The 21,192-nt window shown below is 39.2% G+C and overlaps 1 protein-coding gene across 1 annotated transcript; it reads right to left on the reverse strand.

The window, feature by feature from the left end:
- Positions 1-3,320: 3,320 nt before the first annotated feature.
- LRRN1 (leucine rich repeat neuronal 1) lies at positions 3,321-6,299 on the reverse strand. Its single transcript, XM_024747068.1, has one exon. The coding sequence runs from the start codon at positions 6,297-6,299 to the stop codon at positions 4,149-4,151; it is 2,151 nt and encodes a 716-aa protein (XP_024602836.1). The 3' UTR covers positions 3,321-4,148.
- Between the last annotated feature and the right edge of the window lie 14,893 nt (positions 6,300-21,192).

Below are 21,192 nucleotides of genomic sequence, written 5' to 3' on the forward strand. Positions count from 1 at the left end.
TCCCAGCACATAAATCTTTAAAGGGGAAGAGAGAAGAACATTAAGACATAGAGAAAGTTTTCAGTGTCATCTCCCATGGGTTCTCCTGTATGTACTTACTCTGCTTTCCCCAGGTGCTCTGTGACCTCCAGCCTCTCACCTTCTATAGATACTCCCACCTCCACCTTAGAAGGGTGCTGGATGGATGGAGAGGAAACTGGAAGTGATGGCCCCATCATGATCACCCACTTAAAGAACTGTACGGTGTCACCAAATGATTACTCCTATGGGCCCTGGTCGTCTTTTCTGTAAATTGCAAAGAATAATAACCAATTTATCAGGACTGTTTTGGAGATTAAATTAAATCCTCAGTTTCTCAGGATCTGTAGTACAGAATAGTAGCCTGAAATATACTAATGGTCAAACAGCTGTGGGAAACGCTATGTAATTAATATTAGTACCATCAAGTCTCTGAGGAGTTCTACAATACAAGAAACCCATTTAGTTCTGTTAACGTGTGCTGGGCAATGCTGAACCAGGAGGTACAAAAATGAGTTCCCTTGCCATCTCCTTATTCTTACCACATACCCTAAGTTCCTGACTTGGAGTACAGAGAGAAGGAGCTGGTGCTGGTATCACTGCAAAGGGGGGAGGGGGGGAGGACTGAGAAATCATGCCCACACCAGATTAGATCAAGTCCTGCAGAGATTCTATGCCAAAGTCATTCCAGAGCTCTGGATGGATGATGACTCTCAAATTCATCTTTTAAGAAATATTTTTCCTCCAAGTAATCCCTTATGAATAATAATAAAAAACTCTATTTGCAAGCAGGGTGAGAGTGAAAGAACTGAGGTGAAGAAAGCATTTTCAGTTGTAGTTAGAATGCATCAGAAATAGTTAAAATCCCCTTATCAGTGAATAGAAAGGCAGAAAGCATGGTTTTCCCAGCAAAGTGTTAGGGGTGTGTAATGTTTTTTTTCCAGTAATGAAGAAAAGAAAATGCCCTGGAAGATGAATACAGAGAGAGGAAGCAAACACCAAGTAAAGGACTGATTGTGGTGTCCTTGGCAAATAAAGGAATGAATAAATAGAAAACCACATGAGAGAAAATAATGGACTTCAGTATTGTTTGTTTGTGAAAGAATGGAGATGACTCCTTTTTTTCAATCACACAGCCAAATTAGAGAATTTGATAATCAAACATTGCATTTGTTTTTATATTCATGGCATCAGTTCAGTTTCTCATTAATTAAACAGGCAAATTTGGGAATGCCTGTTTTAAGACGCTGATCCAGAAATAACCTTGTAAAATCAGGTTAGAGATACATTATATGCCCTGAGGGCAGCCCGAAGCAAAAGGGAAAATATGAAATTAGAAAGTGACCTATAATAGTCACTTCATTGGTAAAGGTGACATAACCTCCATTACCAATCAGGACCTAGTATGATGTCTAATTTTACTGGCTGTCGAACTTATCAAATTAAATTAAGTACAAATGAGGAAATACTTGGCTAGGGAAAAAAGAAGTGCTATGCCATTTTGCTTTCTATTAACTGAAAACCAAACCAAGTAGCACGGACAAGGAAAAAGAAGCTCAAATATTTTATTGGAGGAGGAATAAAAGGGATATTTTTCCCCCAAAAGTGGCCTGGCAAAAGGTAGTTGGCAAAAAAACACGTGGATTTCCTGGTGATTGCTATATATCCAGAATAGAGAAATGGTTGTTTTTTTTGTTTTTTGTTTTCATTTATTCCACTAATATTTGAGTGTTGATTATGTGCCAGGTTCAAATCATTGCTTTATGGGATAAACAATGCCTCCTCCCTGCTCTGGGCTCCCTGCTCTGGGCTCCCTGCTCTGGGCCTAATGCTTCGGTGTCATTCCCCTTTCACTGTTTTTCTTCGATAGTCCACTACTCTCTGTAGATATTTGAAGACAAGAATCCCCAACAGGAAACCCCCACCCCCACCCTGACCCCTGCCCATGGTTGCATCCAAGGCATCTCTAATTCTCGATGTTTCCCACATGTACTCGGCAATGTAGAAGCTTTCCTGACCCTCTGCTCTGCCCTTGTGCTAAAATATGTCCTGAATAAATGAGAACTTGAGGATATAGTGCATTTTTGGAGCAAGGTCACCAACAGTTGTTGAGAACTGAAAAAGATAAGCTCTGCACAGCAACCTAGAAGACTGCTGGACCCAGAGCAATAGAGGGAGGGCAGAGTTCTCAATGGGCAGGAGTCTGACCGGGGCAAGTTACAATTCTTCCCTGGGCCTAGGTTTTTCTGCAAACAAATGTAGGCTGTGGACAAAGATGCTCCTGGTTCAGACACTCGTTGTTTTCCTGTGCAGCTTACTTGCTTCAGCATTTGAAGTTCTTTTCTCCACCTTAGAAATGGGAAGGAAGGTGACGATTTTTTTCCTAAGCGATTCATGAAACAAGGAATTTTACCGAGAAAGAAATCCTTCATCCTTCCTTGCCTGCGCTCTCTTTCTCCCTATTCCTTGCTTTTGCTCAGCTGGCACCTGCTTGCTCTCAGTCCCTTTTTACAATTTCATCGTTCCTGGTGTGATAGCATGTCTGTGGAAGCAGGTGCCATCTAGAGCAGCCTTTTAAAAAGTTTCTCTGCTTTATCAACCTGCATTTTCAAGTGGGTCCTTTTTCCTCCACCTATACCTTTAAATCTCCCCCCTCCCCCACTTTGTGGAACTGGGATCCTACCTAAATCTAGCTCCTTCTGTTGTAAATTTCACACACATTACCCGTGAAACACTTAATTCTGCAAAACTGTTTCTGTATATTATTTGGATGAAAAATGCCAACCGTAGAGAAGTTGTTCTGTTTTCTATTAATCATTTACTTGTCTCAGCAGATATCTCCCCACTGATATGTGGACTAATATGGATCTAGGCGTAATGACAGCTGTTAAAAGAGGAATAACATGTAATACATTTTGGAATATTACATAGCAGCATGATTTAGACTTTGATGGGGAATATGATACTACTAAAAAAAAAAAAATCAAATTTTAACAAGACCCTTACAGAAAAGCAATGTGACATATCCAATGTATATATCTCTTTTACCACGTTTAGCTATACATGGGATACAATAATATACCTTTTTTCTTCAAATGAACTTTTCCTTCCATTAGGTCTGGTCAGTAATATTTACAATATAGAAATCCTATTCAGTAAAATATCTTCATTAAAATATTTATTTCTTCCCTTAGAAAAAGAATTCAAAACTTTTTAGGGCCTAGTTTTAAAAAGCAACATGCTATATAGGTAATTTATTTTGGTGGTTGTTTTGGGGAATGTGAAAAATATCACCGCTGCAACTAGAAAGAACTATAAATGATACATTATTGCAAGTGTTCTAAAAAAATCAGAACAAAACTAATTTATTATATAGTTCTGTCTTCATTATACACCACATGTTGGTGAGTTAAACACAACAAAATTATTGTCTTTTAAAAGTGTCTACTAAAGATAAAAAGAATAAGGTAACAATTAACATGTAGTTAGTTACATTAAAAAATCTGATATACATATTTCTATTGCCTGTTAGCTTGTTCTAAGCCTTTTAACTATTACAAAAAAAAAAAAAGTCGTTCAAAAGCAAACATTCAATTCAGTTGATACAACATTACAGTACAGTCAACTAACATCATTCAACAAAGGTAACAAGTCTAGCCTTAGCTTCTCCAGTTACAAGTCTGTAGACCAAATTGCTACAAAAAGTTCAATGCTGCTTCACAACTGTGTGTTAGCTTTTTGGAGGACATGGTACTGTCTGCTCATGGCTTCAGAAGAAGGGGTCATGCTACTGGTAAAAGCACAGGGGAACCCCAACCTGTCATTAATCATTTTATTTAGCATTTAGTCAGAACAGCATTACTGAGTTTAGCACAACAAATAAAACAAAATCGTAATCATAATGATGAGAATAAAAACCAAACACAAACTGGAAGCCTAGAGACGCTGCCAGCTGTGTCAAACCCTTGCGATACGCTATACTAAAAAAATTTGAAATATCCACCCATCCTCTCCACTCTGCCACAAACTAGCAAAGTCAAAAATACAAAAGTCTTCAACTTGTTACTTTTGCAGAATAAAGCAAAAACGTCTTTGTGCTCCTTACTACCAGAAGCAAAATATCCACTGAGTTACCACATGTAATAGCTTCTGGAGGTGTCAACTTGGGTTGGCTTGGTGTCTGCAGTACCATCTTTGTCTTTCTCGCTGTCACCTTCCCAGAGGTTAATGAGTGGTGGGTACAGCTCATTTAGTGGGATTGAAGAGGTTTTTTGCATATACTTTTTTAATGAATGGTGGTAGTTTTTCCTCTTAAATCTTTTGGCAATGTATACAGCAATGGATGCAAGGCTAATGACGGCAAACATGGACCCCATAACTGCAGCAAGGGCTGTACTGGTTTCTTGATCAGAAATGTCCAGCACGAAGGCGGCGTTTTTGGTTGTGACATTAACACATGACTTTTGAGTCTGCTGATGAATATTGGACACTGTGAGACACACTTCATAATCTGTGGAAGGCTGCAGGTGTGTTAGGTTGTATTCGTGAACATCTACCGGGACCCTGGCAGTATATGTTATGTGGGGATTGTCAATCTTCATGGTGGCAGACGACCATTTTAAGTTTGACGTCATGACATTGGAATTAACTTTCCAGGACACTAAAATGGAATGAGATTCTGTCTGCTTGACATATATTTTCAGCACCTGGGTACCATCCAGAAGGGTTCCATTAACCTTAATTGTCACCACTCGAGTGTCTGCCCCTTCAACATTCTGGGCAACACAGGTGTATCTTCCTGAGTCTTCAGTTTGTATGTTAGCTATTTCCAGTGTACCTTCACTACTTAGTTTGTATTTATCTGAAAGCGTTTCCACAGTTATCTTATCTCCAAGGGGAGTGACCCAGTAAATTTCAGGTTCTGGCTCGGCCATGGCCCGACAGTCTAGGAAAACTGTTGTGCCAGTATCCATGTTTAAATGATTTGGGAATGTGTCATGAGGTATCATTGGGAGGCACTGTTCACCTGAATCCTGAATTAAAACTTCCTTCACCTGCTGCCCTCTATATTCAGGCGGCATGGCACAGAACATGGATAAGGGCTCCATGAAGCGGATGTTTGTCTTGTTGGAATTAATCCAGTGGATAACACAGTCACACCTCAGGGGATTGCTGTGGATACTGATCTCACGCAGATTAGGAAGAGATTCTACTGTCTTCTGGTAAACGGCATTCAAGGCATTGTTGTTCAACATCAAGCTTTCTAGGGCAGGGACACTTCGAAAAGCCAAGCGGTGGATATAAGATAATTTGGGGTTATTGGTGGCTTCTAACTTTGTGAGTTCAGGCAAGTTATCCAGGGCGTAGCGGTCCACAGAGACAAGTTCCCCCATATTGTTGATTCCCAGTTCTTTTAACCGGAGCATATTTTTGAAGTCCCCTTCCTGGATTTTGTGGATGGGGTTTTTGTTGAGGTCTAAGAATTTCAAATTTGGAACTTTTTGCAGGGCAAGTTGAGGGACTTTGACCAGTTTGTTATCATAAAACGACAGGCTCTCTAGGCTATCCAAGCCCACCAAGGCATTTCCAGGAATATCAGTGAGATACATTCCTGCCAAAACTAAGCTTCTCAAATTTGAGAGGGGTTTGAAGTTCATATCCAGAATTCCAATCACGGGGTTTTCCCCAATCATGAGAATTTCCAGGTTGGGTGTTGAATCAAACCAGCGGCTATCAATCACTTTCAATCTGTTGGAGTTTAGGTGGAGCCTTAAAAGATTTTTTAAGCCTGAAAAAGCATTAGCAGAAATAGTGCTAATTTGGTTATGGTTGATGTAGAGTTCTTGAAGGTTGCTGAGATCTTGCAGACAAAAATCATTCATTTCCGTAATCTGATTTTCCTCCAAATGCAGAGTAGTGAGCTGGGTCAGGTTTGCCAGCCCTACCTCCTTAATATTTGTAAAGTTGTTTTGGGAGAAATCTAGCTCAGTCAGGTTGAAAAGCTGCTGAAGCTCATCCACGGTCTTTGCGATGTTATTGCTCTGTAGGAGAAGCACTTGAGTGTCACTAGAAAGGTTGCTGGGAATCCTTGTTAAGCGGAGATCATTGCAATCAACGGTGGTGGCTTCTCTGTACGTTGACTGCGGGGTAAACCAGGGCCTAATTTCACATACACAAAGCTGTGGACACTCACTATTTTGTAGGGAAGACCCAGTTAATGAAGTCATTAGCAAGCTCAGCACCATTCGGCAAACTGCTAAAGCAAAGCTCATCCTAGCCATGCTGGCTTGCTGAGCAAGCACGACTCCTGATAATTGTTAAGTGTTAACAAAAGGTGAACACTATATAGCGGTATGAAGGACAGCAAGCAGAAAATGTAAACATTCAAGCAAGGTCTCTGTTGAGATGTGCAGAATTCCAGAGTCTGAAGGGATGGTTTCCTGGAGTTTTTGAAAGGCAGGAAACAGTTTGGAGTCTTTTACCTGTGTCTCTCAATTCCAGGCATGCGCACAGCTCTGTGGCATAAGTTATTTCAGCCAAATCACAGTCTGGAGATGTGCCTGAAAATTAGATTAGGACAAATATTATGTTTATTCCATATACTTTCTAATACATTATAGCTTTTCTTTTGTCTACTAAAAAGGCATAATCACTTATAAATCTAATAACAATGTTCAAAGAAACTAAAGCTTTTAAATTGTAGAATACTTTTCATATATTATTACACTTAGTAAAGTAGTTTTAGTGTTCCTTCACATTTACAATTAAATTGGGTCCACTTGTATTACTGGGTAAAAACATTAAACACACATTGCACATACACACCCATTCACACACACACACATATAATAGAAACACTTAGAAAAGCCCACAGATGTCATTTCTTTAAAAACAAAGGTGACTTAGAAACTACATATATTCATGGCTCCAAAAAAATCAAAAGGTAATTCCTCATGAAAGCAAAACATGAAAGCCAGTTTATTAAAGATTCAAAGTTCATTTTTAGTTATTTATATTTTAATTAATACTTCATTTGTTTTTAGGAATTCTTTCTTTTCCAAATAGTACATTCTGTAGAAATATTCAGCCAAACCTGATCTAGCTTAATTATTCTTATGCAAAAAATTAATCTAACAGAACTACAAAAGAAAAATACCTGTTTTTCTTGTATTCTCATAGCCACATCTGATCTTGACTGAATAAAATTGTAAAAGGACTCTATTCCACCACACTACTGGTCTTCATTAAAAATACAAATACACTTATAAACGTATATATATATATAATCTCACATGCATGATTTCATCAATCTCATGGGAATGTCATGGCCACTTAATAGTCATGGATATACACCATGAATATGTTATTTAACCTTTTAAAGCCTCAGCTCCTTCAACCATCAAATAGGGTTGGTCATAAAAGTATCTCTCTTACCGGACTACTGAGAGAATTAAAGGAATCTATGTAAAGCTCTTTGTGTAGTGCCCGGCAGATATTAAATTCTCATGAAGGTTAATTGTATTTATTATCATCTTCTTATATCGCTCATCTATTTAATTTTAGCTATGTAGTGGTTATTGGAGGATAAGTAAAAGAAGGAAAGCTGGAGATAATTGATTTTATTTAGCTATCATCTGTTGACTTTGATAAGGTCTTCTGAAGTCAAATATGTACTGCTCACCTGCTTGTAAACATCATATAGTAGCTAATGCTGCTAGTTTTCTGGATTCCAATCAGGTGTAAAAAGCCGTTATGGATCCAGTGTCTGTCTTGCTTTCCCAAGACTACTCTAGTCACTTGCTAAGATATGGAAAGTAGAGATATATATTTCCTTACACTTGTCTTGTTATAATGCACTTCAGCTTTCAGTACTGAAGGAACTTAAGTGACTAGTGTTTTCTTTATCTTCATAAGATTACTGTAAGGATTCAATAAAATAGAGCATATAATATATTTGAAGCCCTAGTGTTCAACACACAGCAGGCTCTCAATTCATATTTGCTACTATTACTACCTTCATACTTTGCAAAACACAGTTATCCTTGTGATGGACCAAGAAGTATAATACTACAAACAGCCCGTCCTAAAGTTCTGTATTTGTTATAGTTTAGTAGAAAGAATGAAAAATTCTACATTTTTTGGTTTGTTTTACAAAATACACAAACCAAGTTACCAGCTAACAAGATGGAGTTTTAAAAAACCATCCTGTCCAGATCTGCCAAATCAGAAGTGGGAGAAGGAAGTGTATGTGTTGCATAATGCTGGATCCTTGCTATTCTCTGTGGGGAGAAACACACTGACATTCTCCTCTCCCCTGATCTGGATAGTTTACCATATATCATGGACATGCAAAACTTTTCAGTATTTAACCCTATCTGATTTTGACTTTTATCAAGAAATTCCATAAAATAAAAACATACCTCAGAGAATAGCATTTTCCAAATATTATTAACTCCACAAGTTTATTCCACTCTTTTGTTTCCATATAGAGTAATCCTAAAACAGGGACAGTAGTCACAATAAATGTTCAGTTAAGAACATTTCTGCCACAGGTTATTCCTTAATTGTAATTCAAAATAGAAAACTAGGAGAATAAAATCTACCTTTCGTAACTGAGATGGAATTTCAACTAATTTTTCTGTTTTGACTGAATTGAAGAAAACAGCAGGAAGTAAAATATGTATTAATAAGTCATGTGAGACTCCCAAAGCAATCTGTTACCATGAAAAAATACCTTTTATGGGGCTATACTTTGAATATTGTCATGAGTGATGCCTCCATTTTAGTTTAAGTTATATGACTTGAGGTTATTATATTGAAATATTCAAAATTCTCTTTGACACACATACACAACTCTTTATACAAACAAACAAAGGTCACAAGCTCAGAATGTCAGCTGTCATATCAAACACAGAGGGAAGACATTTTCCTTTCTCAAACTTGCATTTGGCTCCTTTGGGAGTAGAGAATGAAACTTCCTTAACACAAAAGGAGGTGTTTAAGATGTTTCTATTTGTATAACATTGTAAATTCTCTTTAGCATTTTTTCCCAGACTTACTTTTGAACATGAAATTATATATAGAACAAAGCTTCAGAGCCCCTATACCATTTTATACGTTTAAAACTTAGGTTATATCTCAGGACCTATTCACTAACAGTGTTTAAAAGTAAATCCATTATCGCAACAAGAGAAGAAAACTACAGACCAATACCTGATGAATATTGATGCAAAATTCCTGAACAAAATACCAGCAAACTGAATTCAATGACACTTTGAAATGATTATACACCACGACTAAGTTGGATTCATACCTCAAATGTAAAGATGATTCAATATATGAAAATCAACCATTGTAAGACACCATATTAACAGAACGAATGACAAAACCCACGTGATCATCTCAGTTGATGCAGAAAAAGCATTTGACAAAATTCAGGACCCTTTCATGATAAAAACACTCAACAACCTAAGAATAAAAGAAAACTGCCTCAACATAATAAAAGCCCTATATGAAAAGCCCACAGTCAAAATCAGACTCAGTGGTGAAAGAGTGTAAGTTTTTCCTCTAAAATCAGGAACAATGCAAGGATTGCTACTCTAGCCTCTCCTATTTAACTTAATGTTAGAACTCCTAGCCAGAGCAGTTAGATAAGGGAAAGAAATAAAAGACATCCAAATTGGAAAGGAAGATGTAACACTGTCCCTGTTTGCAGATGATATGATCTTGTATGTAGAAAGCCCTAAAGATGCCACGCAAAAAAACCCCCAAACTGTTAAAACTAATGAACAATTTAAGGAAAGTTTCAGAACACAAAATCAATTGTGTCTCAGTACATTAACAATGAACCATCTAAAAATGAAATTAAGGAAAGAATCCCACCTACAATAGCATCAAGAAGGATAAAACACCTAGGAATAAATTCAACCAAGGAGGTGAAAGACCTGTACACTGAAAGCTACAAATCATCGCTAAAAGAAATAAAAGAAGATACAAATAAATGGAAAGACAACCCATGTTCATGGATTAGAAGACTTAATATTGTTAAAATGTCTATCTACCCCAAATAATCTATAGATTCAATTCAATCCCTATCAAAATCTCAATGGCAATATTTGCAGAAATAGAAAAAAATCTTAAAATGCATATAGAATCTCAAGGAACCCTGAATAACCAAAACAGTCTTGAAAACAAAGAACACAGATGGAGGCCTCACACTTCCTGATTTCAAAACATACTACAAGTGGGACTTCCCTGGTGGTCCAGTGGTTGAGACTTCGCCTTCCAATGCAGTGGGTACCGGTTTGATGCCTGGTGGGGGAGCTAAGATCCCATGTGCCTCATGGCCAAAAAACCAAAACATGGGACAGAAACAATATTATAACAAATTCAATAAAGACTTTAAAAATGGTCCACGTCAAAAAAAATCTTTAAAAAAACCCCAGAAAACATACTACAAGTAATAATAACCAGAGATAGACATATAGACCAATGGAACAGAGAGCCCAGAAATAAACTCTTCTGTATATGATTAGATGATCTTTGACAAGTGTGCCAAGACTACACAATGAGGAAAGGATAGTCTGTTCAACAAATGGTGTTAGATATCCACTGCAAAATAATGAAGTTGGGCCCCAAGAGGATAGCTACTGTCAAAATAACAGAAAATAACAAACTTTTGATGAGGATGTGAAGAAATTAAAACTCTTGTGCACTACTGGTTGGAATGTAAAATGGTGCAGCCATTATGGAAAACTGTATGGAGGGTTCCTCAAAAAATTAGAAACAGAATTACCATATGATCCAACAATCCCACTTCTGGGTATGTATTCAAAAGAATTCAAAGCAGGATCTCAAAGGAATATGTGCACACCAATGAAAACTGCAGTATCATTCACAATGGCAAGAGGTGGAAGCAACCCAGATGTCCACTGATGGGTGAATGGAAAAAGAAAACATGGCATATATATAAAGTGGGATATTATGCAGCTTTAAAAAAGAAGGAAACCCTGTCATATCTACAATATGGATGAACCCTGAGGACATTACACTAGGTGAAATAAGCCGGTCACAAAAAGACAAAACACTGTATGATTCCACTCATATGAATTATTTTAAATAGTCAAAATCATAGAAAGAGAAAGTAGAGAGGTGGTTGCTAAGGATTGTAGGGAGAGAAAAGAGAGGATTAGATTTTAATGGGTAGAGTATCAGTTTTGCAAGATGAAAAAGTTTGAGAGATCTGTTGTACAACAATGTGAATATATTTTAACACTACTTAACTATACACTTAAAAATGGAAGATGGTAGATTTAATGTTAGGGCTTTTCATTATAATGAAGTAAATTAATTATAATACAGGCCAACTTTTATCACCCACATACAAATTAAGATCTTAAATTCTGCAACAAATAAAAAATGGCTGGCACAGATCTTTTTAAAAGTAAAATTGCTTTGTTCTAGGGCTGACTGAACTAAGTTGGTCAAATGTGAGAAGAAAACGTCTTCCACAAACAATTCTGGCAGTTTAAAGGAACAATCCCTTAAATAACAAACCGTGGCTTTAAAGGCCCAGAATTGGCAAGGGATGCCTTTCAAAGAGGCCCACAAACAACTATATAATTAAATTTGATGCTTCTTTTTCTAACAATATATGTTTGGAACACTCTGCTCTGAATATAAAATTCCATAGGAAATGGACTGCATGGTCATCACCATACGTGAAGTTGGCACTGACCCCCATTTCTCCCATAGAATCACGTCAGATGGGATGTTAGTTTAACAAAATCACAATAGTTGATAGGAATTTGGGCTAGGATCCTCATTCATTAAGTTCTTAGGGAGTTGAGCGAAAGAAATAAGCAATCACAGTAACATGACGGTTATGTGAATTCTAGGTATACTAAATCCAAATAGCGCTCAACTTATAGAAAGAACTCTGTCCTGGGGGAATCAAGCGATCTGGACTCAGAGTCCAACTTCTTCACTTACTCACTAGAAGTGTTACCTTGTATGAGCTACATACATTCATTGTGTCTCAGTTTCTATGGCTTAAATTAAGGCTAATTATACATACTTCATATATGAAAACTATGAACACTAAATAAAATACTCTATGTGAAAGTATTCAGCCCAGAATCTGGGGAAGAGTCCAGCACAGACTGAGACCTCAAATCCTTGTCTGAATCTCTGGAACCTCATCAAGTTTGCCGTTAAATTTCATTCTCACCCTGCAGGGCTTTTGGGAGCTAATGAATAGGCAAATCTCTTTAAGACTCTTGGGCATAACAGGTACTTTTTAAAAATTTATATTTAAAAAAATAATTATTTTTTCTAATTATTTCTAAACTATTATTGTTTACCATTTCCATTATATTTTCAATCAGTATTATTGGAATTAATAGTGTTAGAAATTCAGAGACCAAATATTACACTTGGGCTAAATTAAAACCTGATGCAGGCAAGCATATTATGAAACACAAACTCCCCACATGGAAACTAACATCATCTCAGAGACATTATTAGTCACAGCAATGAGGAACTAAAAGTTTGATCTCCTAAAATATGAAGAAAATGCCTTCATAGAATATGTGCTTTTATGCAAAGTTTCTTTGGTGGCCAAATTCACGTACATATGTATACTATGTACATAATGTTCAGAAAAATCAGTCTTTTAGCTCTGTCAGTCCCCAAAAATCCAGGGCTAATGCCACATTCAGATTTGCATGTCTTCTTTTGGGAATGGCTTGAATAATGGAGAAATGGGATTTTTGTTCCAGTAAGCTTTCCTCTGGTTATAAACAATGATTGTCTCAATACACATTCTCCCTGTAGCCACCCTCCTGATGTGGGTGGGGGCTTGCATGGGGGGCTAAGGTACAGCCAGACTTCGCTTGATGGATTGACCCCCCCATAGGGAATCCCCCCGGGTCTGAAGGCCACCTTGACTTCTACTGCAGGTACAAGTGGCTGATTGTTAGACTCACAAGGTTGTTCAGCTTTTTGAAACAGGAATTTAGCATAGAGTTAAGAGTGTGGCTTCTGGAGAGACATACCTGGTTTCAAATTCAGCTCTGTGAACTTGGGCAAGTTATTGAAGCTTTCTATTTCCCTTTTTTAAGAAAATGGATATAATAAAACCTTCTTTGCCAAGAGTGGTTAAGAGTAGAATGAGATGTTAAACACAGAGCTTTTGGTCGAGGGCCTGGCACATAGCAAGTACTCAACAGATGTTAGCTATTATTGTTTACAGTTTTGATGTCTCATATTGAATCTGAGTCTCTTTATGGGCACTGGGGATGACAGGGTAGTGGAAATCAGTAGAGGGTGCCCTTTGTGGTATTAGCAACTGCAAGTCCTGAAAAGGGACTGGCCAGAGACCTTCTAACAATGTAGATGACTAGTGTAGGTGGAGACCTTCTAACAGTGTAGATGACTAGTGTAGGTAGAGCCAGAGAGAGAGAGAGAGATTACAGAGATTTCTTTAAGGAGGGTATATTTTATTTCCCTTGAGCAGGAAAGAAGGTCTTGCAAATGCATGCTGAATGCTGAATCTGCATGGACTTTTTTTTTTTTTTTTTTTTTGCGGTACACGGGCCTCTCACTGTTGTGGCCTCTTCCGTTGTGGAGCACAGGCTCCGGACGCGCAGACTCAGCGGCCATGGCTCACGGGCCCAGCCGCTCCGCGGCATGTGGGATCTTACCGGACCGGGGCACAAACCCGTGTCCCCTGCATCGGCAGGCGGACTCAACCACTGCGCCACCAGGGAAGCCCGCATGGACTGTTTTTAAAGACACTAGTTTCTTGGACTTTTGTTTGGCCCCTGACCCTTTCTTTTAGATTTTTTTCTCCATTTTCCAAAATTAAGTTCCTTGTTCACACATTATCCAAAGTGAAGCACCCTGTAGTGTGTGTTAGTGATCACAGATGGAGGGTGCGTATGGGAGGAGGAGCTATAGTCATCTCCATAATGCATGAAGAAAACAGTGAAGTGCATCCCCTCACAAGGACATAGTGGAGCTTGCTGAGGCTCTTTTGCATAAGGAACTGTTCCTGAGAGCCCACATTATTCATCAGCAAACAGTGCAGCAGTGTGAGTGGGCCGAGCAACAGGATGAGGACGCCAGGGAAAGGATTCTTACTTTTGGCTTCACCACAAACTTTCTAGGTGACCGTGAGCAAGTCCAGTGACTTTGTGTCCTATTTTATTTGTCTTACAGTAAGTGGGTTGAGAGGAGAGACAGTCACAGCTTCCTAGACCAACATGAACCTCGGGAAGTCATCTTAGCCCATTCTCCCATGTCATGAAAACTATACTTCGGACCATTTTCAGAGAGGTAATCCTTCCTCCTGCCTTCCCTTCTTCCTCTTACCTCCTTCTCTTCTTTTCCCCCTTTCTTTCCTTTGTTTCCCTTTTTTGGTTCTTAAATTGTTGTAGAGGCATGGTGTTTGATCTCGAACTGCAGTGCCTTCAGGAGCCAGGTAGGTCAAGTCAGTTGAGTAGAACACAGAAGGAAGTAGTGGTCATGTAAAAAGCTGGAGAGTGCATGCACTCCAAGAGGCATCCATGGATGTTTATAACTGTACAAGCTAAAAAAAAAAAAATCTACTTTTTGAGGCTTTTTATGGCATGTGGCCAGTCTGACACGTCTGAATTATTTAAATATCACCATAAATAACCATTATCACCAATAACGCTGAGCTAATGGGAGGATCTGATAATTAGATATCAATTTTCAAATATTATTGGCAAATACTCCATGTGTGAAAACCTATAATTAGAAACAGTATATTACGGTGTGACTCTTTGCTCTGAAGAAAACCTGTTTAGTGCTTTTTAAAAAACCATTACATTTACAAAAATTCATCTTACACTCCTTTTCTTTTGGAAGACCTACTTTTAAAGGCAGGCAGAACCTCAGAGATACCCTAGGTGATCCAGGATGACCCAGTTAATTGGCAGAGGAACAAAATAAAACACAAATGTCTTGATCCCCGATTCAGCATTTCCTGCTCTGACCATTTTAAAATTCTGTGTTGGTTTTTCTGGTTCCCAGAGAAAAATTTGGTTGTCCTTTCCCTAATTTCATTTTCTTCTTGTATTTGTTATTCTTAATTAACAAAGACTCAAAAATTCTCTGGCACACTTAGGCGGTACCAATGCACTAGTGTGTAAAGCAGAGGATGGACACAAGTGATCCTTTGATTCCCCCTCATTTTCCTTCCTCTTTGGGGCTAGGGCAAATCCATCACGCCGCAGGTGCAGCATCAGCCAGCACCTCTGGGAAAAGCTCAAAGGCGCAGCTGGTCTCGGAGCTGAGGGTATAAGCTGGAGCCACAATTCGTTAGGCTCCTGAGAGGAACGGGGCGTGGCAGCACATTAGCCATTGTAGGAGGGTTGGCCAGGAATGGTAAACAGGGCAGGCTAGGACTGCATGAACTGAAGAAGTACAAAAGAAAATTTTAAAAAAGCAAAAGAAAAACGAAAGCCAAAAGCCCAGAGCCACCTGGCATGAATCCAAATCGAAGTAGCTGGCTTGTGGAAGAGCCCTGGGGAAGAACATCTACTTCAGATTCTGATTTGGCTTCAACTGATCAAAGGCTAGCAGGCTAGCCTCCCTTTGAAATGAGGAACACAAACTGTGAAAGTTGGATAAGGCCTTAGAGATCACCTGGCACATCGAAAAAAACCTCTCATTTCACAGAGGACACCTCAGAGAGGTGAGATCACATATTTGGAGGCCAAGCTGGACTGCATTCCTTACTCTCCAAAAACAGGGTCCTTTACAGAACCCTACACTGCTTCACTTAGTCTGGGATTAGTTGAAATTCATATGCTGGCAGGGTCTAAATGGGCAGGGTCCAAAACTCTCTGAAGGACGTTGGCCTCTAGCACATCATTAATCGGTTACCATTTATTAGACGCATAGGAAAACATTCAATTTAGGAAGAGTGCTGTGGCTTGTTTAGTAACCTCTGTCTTGACCTTTGCTTAGGTAGATCACAGATAGGGTGGACAGCTCAACCAATCATGCTGATGGCCAACTTATTACAAAAAATTAAGTCAGGTCATCTAAACAATGTTCATTGACTTTTTAAAACATGGCAGTGAATTGATTATAATGGTTGATTTGTTCTGTAACTTTAATTTGTAAAATGCATAAATTGAACTTCCTTTCATTTGATGGATTGTGTGTTGCAAACTCTATAAGGGCATAGATATTCAAATGTGAGAAGTGTAAAGTGGATTTGAAACATGAGTAGGAGTTGGAAAGTGAGCATTAAAGACAGGAGACGCCTCATGAATAATAATAATATGAATTAGCTAACTTTATTAACAGACTTACTTTAATAGAAGACTTACTATGTACTAACTAACCACTATAGTGAGTGACTTACATGTATATGGTATAAAGTGTGATCGTCCCTATTTTTCAAAGAGAGGTCAAGTCGCTTGTCCAAGATCTCAAATAAGACTGAGTCAAGGATATAAGGCTCATGCCCTAATACTGTCTAGTTCTGAATCTTATCTGGTTTGGAGGTAGTTCAAAACTCAGAGTGGTGCAGAGATTGGAGTATCAGATGAAGAGTTAGGTGACCCGAGTCCTTAGCTCTGGTTTTTCCTCCGACTCAGATCATGCTGGCCATCTTTCCTGCCTGTAAGTGGTGAGGTTGGGCAAGTCTAGATGATGTCTTAGGACTCTTTTTCTGAGTTTCAACTCTTAATAGCACCCATGTAAGCAGCACTTCTTACACCTGCGAAAAACACTTGATCCTGGCTTTTTAAGAGAAACTGTGTTTAGCAATTTTTTAAAAAAAGAAATGGTCTAAAGAGGCAGACAGAGCTAGGGCCATACCCTGGAACTACATACGTCACCTTGGACAGATTAGTCTAACTCTCTGGGCCTTGGTTTCCTCACCTGTTGGAAGGGGATCAACATTTACCTGCCTCACATGGGTGTTGTGAAGATTAAATGAGACAGCATGTCTTGAGCAGTGCCTGGTACATAGTAGAATCTCAATAATCATACATTTCCTTTGGAGTTCTCAACTTAGAAAATTAGAGTCAGGTGCTGAAAACCGACTTAATATCTACTCTTCCAACAAGGAAATTAATACATTTCCTGAAGATTATCTGGAACAGCTTTTCTTTTCTTTTCCTCTTTTGCTTCTCTCTCTCTCTCCCTCTTCCTCCCTCTCTCACACTGACTCTCGCTGTCAAGCCCAACCCTTATTTAGTGCTTTATTTTTCCCTCATAACATCCTTGGGAGGTAGGAACTATGATTGTCCCTTTTCACACTGAAGAAACCAAGGCATAGAGATATTAAGTAACCTGCTCAAGACATACAGCTAGAAAGTAATGGAGAAGGACTTAAACTAAGACAGCCTGGCTCCAAAGCCCATGGCCTAAACACCACCTCCCACATGTCACATGATCATCCCAAAGAACCCTTGCATTTGAATCAGAGGAGTGGGACTGTCCATGAAGTATCAAAAGTATAGATTGGCTGGCTGGGAGCATTTATAGCTCTTAAAGGCAATGCAGATTCCTCCCAAATGACTGGAGCTCAAGAGATCAGTGTGAAGATCTAGGGATGGATCATCTCTATGCCAAAAATCTTGTGTACCACTGAGACATCTTCTATGCCTCAGTTAAGGACAGAACAGATTTCTAGAATATTAGAAAGATCTTAGAACACAGGCACAAGAGTAGTTCTGCAGTTTGGTTGCAATGAATCTTTACAGAAGAATCTGGTAGGTACCAAGATTTTTTTTTAAATTAATTTATGTTAAAAATTTTATTTATTTATTTTTGGCTGCATTGGGTCTTTGTTGCTGTGTGTGGGCCTTTCTCTGGTTGCGGCAAGTGGGGGCTACTCTTCACTGTGGTGCACGGGCTTCTCATTGTGGTGGCTTCTCTTGTTGCGGAGCATGGGCTCTAGGCGCAGGGGCTTCAGCAGTTGTGGCACGTGGGCTCAGTAGTTGTGGCTTGCAGGCCCTAGAGCGCAGGCTCAGTAGTTGTGGAGCACGGGCTTAGTTGTTCTGTGGCATGTCGGATCTTCCTGGACCAGGGCTCGAACCCATGTCCCCTGCATTGGCAGGCGGATTCTTAACGACTACACCACCAGGGAAGCCCAGTACCACGATTTTTATTTTGTTTTATTTTAACATGAAATACAGGTATATAAACAGGTGTCCTTCTCCCTCAGACCAAACAATGGGCAGGACTCAGAAAAGGCTCAACCTGCAAACTCCCCAATTATCACATTACCGCCTTCAAAGTTCAATTTTCCCTTTTCCCCAGCTCATTTCCAAAATGCATTTTCAAAGGCAACGTCATTTTTGGAATTAAGACTATGTCACGCATTTATTTTAATGAGACAATGCTAATTAAATCTTTACATGCTGGTTACTTAGGGTTTCAATTTTGCAGTTTAATGGTAAAACCCTTTAAGGAATTCTCCTTTGCAAGCACTATGCTAAAAAGGTGCATACACCTCTCTACCTTTAGAGAGGTTGAATGACAACCCAAGCATTTCCATTTCCAAATGAGTTACATCCTTCGCCAAACGAAGAAACAAAAAATAAAGCAAGGGATGGGCATTTACCAAAACCAAAAATAAAGCAAGGGATGGGCATTTACCAACACATTTATGTATCGATCTTAAATACTCTGGCTGCAAAGATGTAAACAAAAAGCAAAGGGAGTTAAATTGTTAGCCCAAGAAAGATAGGAAGCATCTCTTGCAAATAATGAGGTATTTTCTAGCCTTGTAGACACTTCCCATTTTTACATCTAATGTTTGTTGTGGAGTCGTTTTGGCTGAGTAGTAGCCATAAAAATAGCAGTCAGTACTTGCTAACAGCAGTTAGCTCTCACAATGCCACGGGCACTGCACTAAGCACTTTACATAAATTATTGCATTTAATGCTCACAACCCTATGAGGTAGGAAACATTAATTTTTCTATTTTTATGGATGATGAAATGGAGACTCAGAAAAATGAAATAAGCTGGCCAAGGTCTTGGAGCCAGTAGAGTGGTGGGGAGTCTGTGAATCCAGGCACCTGAGGCCAGAGGCCAAATGATGCTCCTCTTCTATCCCAGTCTGTCTGGGCAGGGGGAGTCCTTGCCAAGATTTTAACCTGCCAGGACTAAACTGAGTTTCATGCGGTAGAGAACCTGTTTCCGTCTTGTTCACAATGACACTGCCCTGGCATCTACATAGTGGGCACTCAATAAATAAATAAAATAATTGAATCAATTAAAATGTGCTTTCTAGGTGCCCAAATATGACAATGATATTAAGCTTGCAAATGTTCAGTCCTACTGGGTCTCTTCTACATTTGGGCTGATATAAACCCTGTGCTTTTAAATGTCACACTTTTATTTAAAATAAAGAAGAAGAAGAAGAAAAAGCTTTCAGTTTAGCACATATCTGCTCCCCATCCATCCTCATGCTTGTGATTTATGAAAATCCTGCTCTCTGATTTTTTTTCCAGACTCTGATGAAATCAGGATTCAGACTAAATGCAAAAGAGATCTAATAAACTGATGCCTACTTTAATTAGATTCATTAAATCAAACAAATACCCATTGGGTGTTTACTGTGTCACAGGGCCAGAAAGACCAGACCCCGCCCTTAAAGAATTTATAATCCTGTGGAGAGAGAAGACAAATACACAAGTGACTCTGTGAAATAAGATACATGTCAAAAGGAAGGAAGGAGTGAGTAGATATGTGGATCCTTGGGAAGGAGAGATCAGAGTTGCCAGCATGTGACAGCTCCATCAGCGCTCTCCAGTCCAACCCTCTGATGACAGAAGTGTTCTGTACTGGCACTTCCCAACAGGGGATTGAGTAAGCTACTGAGTAGTGGAAATGTAGCCGGTATGAATGAGAAATGGAATTTAAAATTTTTATTTCAACTACATGTAAACAGCCAGATGTGGCCAGCAGCTACCACATTGGGCAGCAGAGCCCTAGATCTACAAACTTAGCTGTTTATTACCCAGGGATCTTTTTAAGAATGCAGATTCTCATTCCTTATGGAGATTTTGATGAGGTTGGTCTGGGATAGGGTTTGGGTGTATAAAGCTCCACATGGGGCTCTAAAGCAGACCAAGTTTAATACTCCAGCCTCAGGCTATCCTAGCTGGGCTCTGCCCTATCACCACTCACAGGCTCAGAGGGTCTGGCAGCCACGATGGCCTGGGCCTGATAAAGGCAAAGATGTCGCTTGACTTGGCTTTGCTCTAAGCCACTCTGTTTCCTTCCTCTACCTACTCAACCAGATGTTTTTAGAGGTGACCCAAACTCTAAGCTAATATATAACTGAGGTCCAAGGTTGTGTTTTATTCCTCTTGGTAGGCACTGTGCCACAGTGCCTGGCCTGTGAGTGGTATATAAATGTTGGCTGAAACAACCAAGATTATGTCACAAAACACATTTTCAACAGTCTTCCACTCATGGGGCCTGCCAGCCCAGAGAACAAAGTCCACCTGAAACAGGTGTATGGATGATGGTGTGCAAAAGGCAAACACAGGAAAGCCAAGGCACTCTTTAGAAGATTCATAATTTGACTCCAGAAGGAAAGTCATAAAGAAAGAATTCTTTTGTCCAGATCTCAGGATAAGGCAAAGAAGTCTGGACTCCTGCCTTCAAACCAAGTATCAGAGTGCACCATTGTTCTCCTTGCCTTCTTTGAAATAGTTGTCAGAAACCATCCTGCACAAAAACTAGCCTAAACGAAAAATGTCTGTCCCTGTAGCAAATGCCATGATTCTTTGTCTATTTCCTAAAGACAAGGCTGAGTGTAGGAAACTTTTCAGAAATTACGAATTCTTGATGGTGTTTGCTACATACACAGTGCCTGGTAGAGTGCTGAGTGTTTAGGGGGCACTCAGAATCCGTTGTGGAATGAATAGGCCTTTAGGTGCTAATGCCCCTGTTTTGTTTTAAGCATTTTAGTTGTCTCCCATCAAAAACATTTGTCATTTTGGGATCATACCCTTGGGCAAGATAATAGTAGAAGACATGAGATAAAAGTAATGCTAAAAACCAGCAAGGCAAATTCATATTATGGTAGGAAAGATGGAAATCGTTTTTGAGAACTCAGGAAATGATCTCTATTTCCTGCTAGAAGAAAGGGGAAAACATGCCAACTGATAAGG

This window comes from Neophocaena asiaeorientalis, unplaced genomic scaffold (assembly GCF_003031525.2).
Source record: "Neophocaena asiaeorientalis asiaeorientalis breed wild unplaced genomic scaffold, Neophocaena_asiaeorientalis_V1.1 scaffold130, whole genome shotgun sequence".
NCBI classification, from domain to species: Eukaryota; Metazoa; Chordata; class Mammalia; order Artiodactyla; family Phocoenidae; genus Neophocaena; species Neophocaena asiaeorientalis.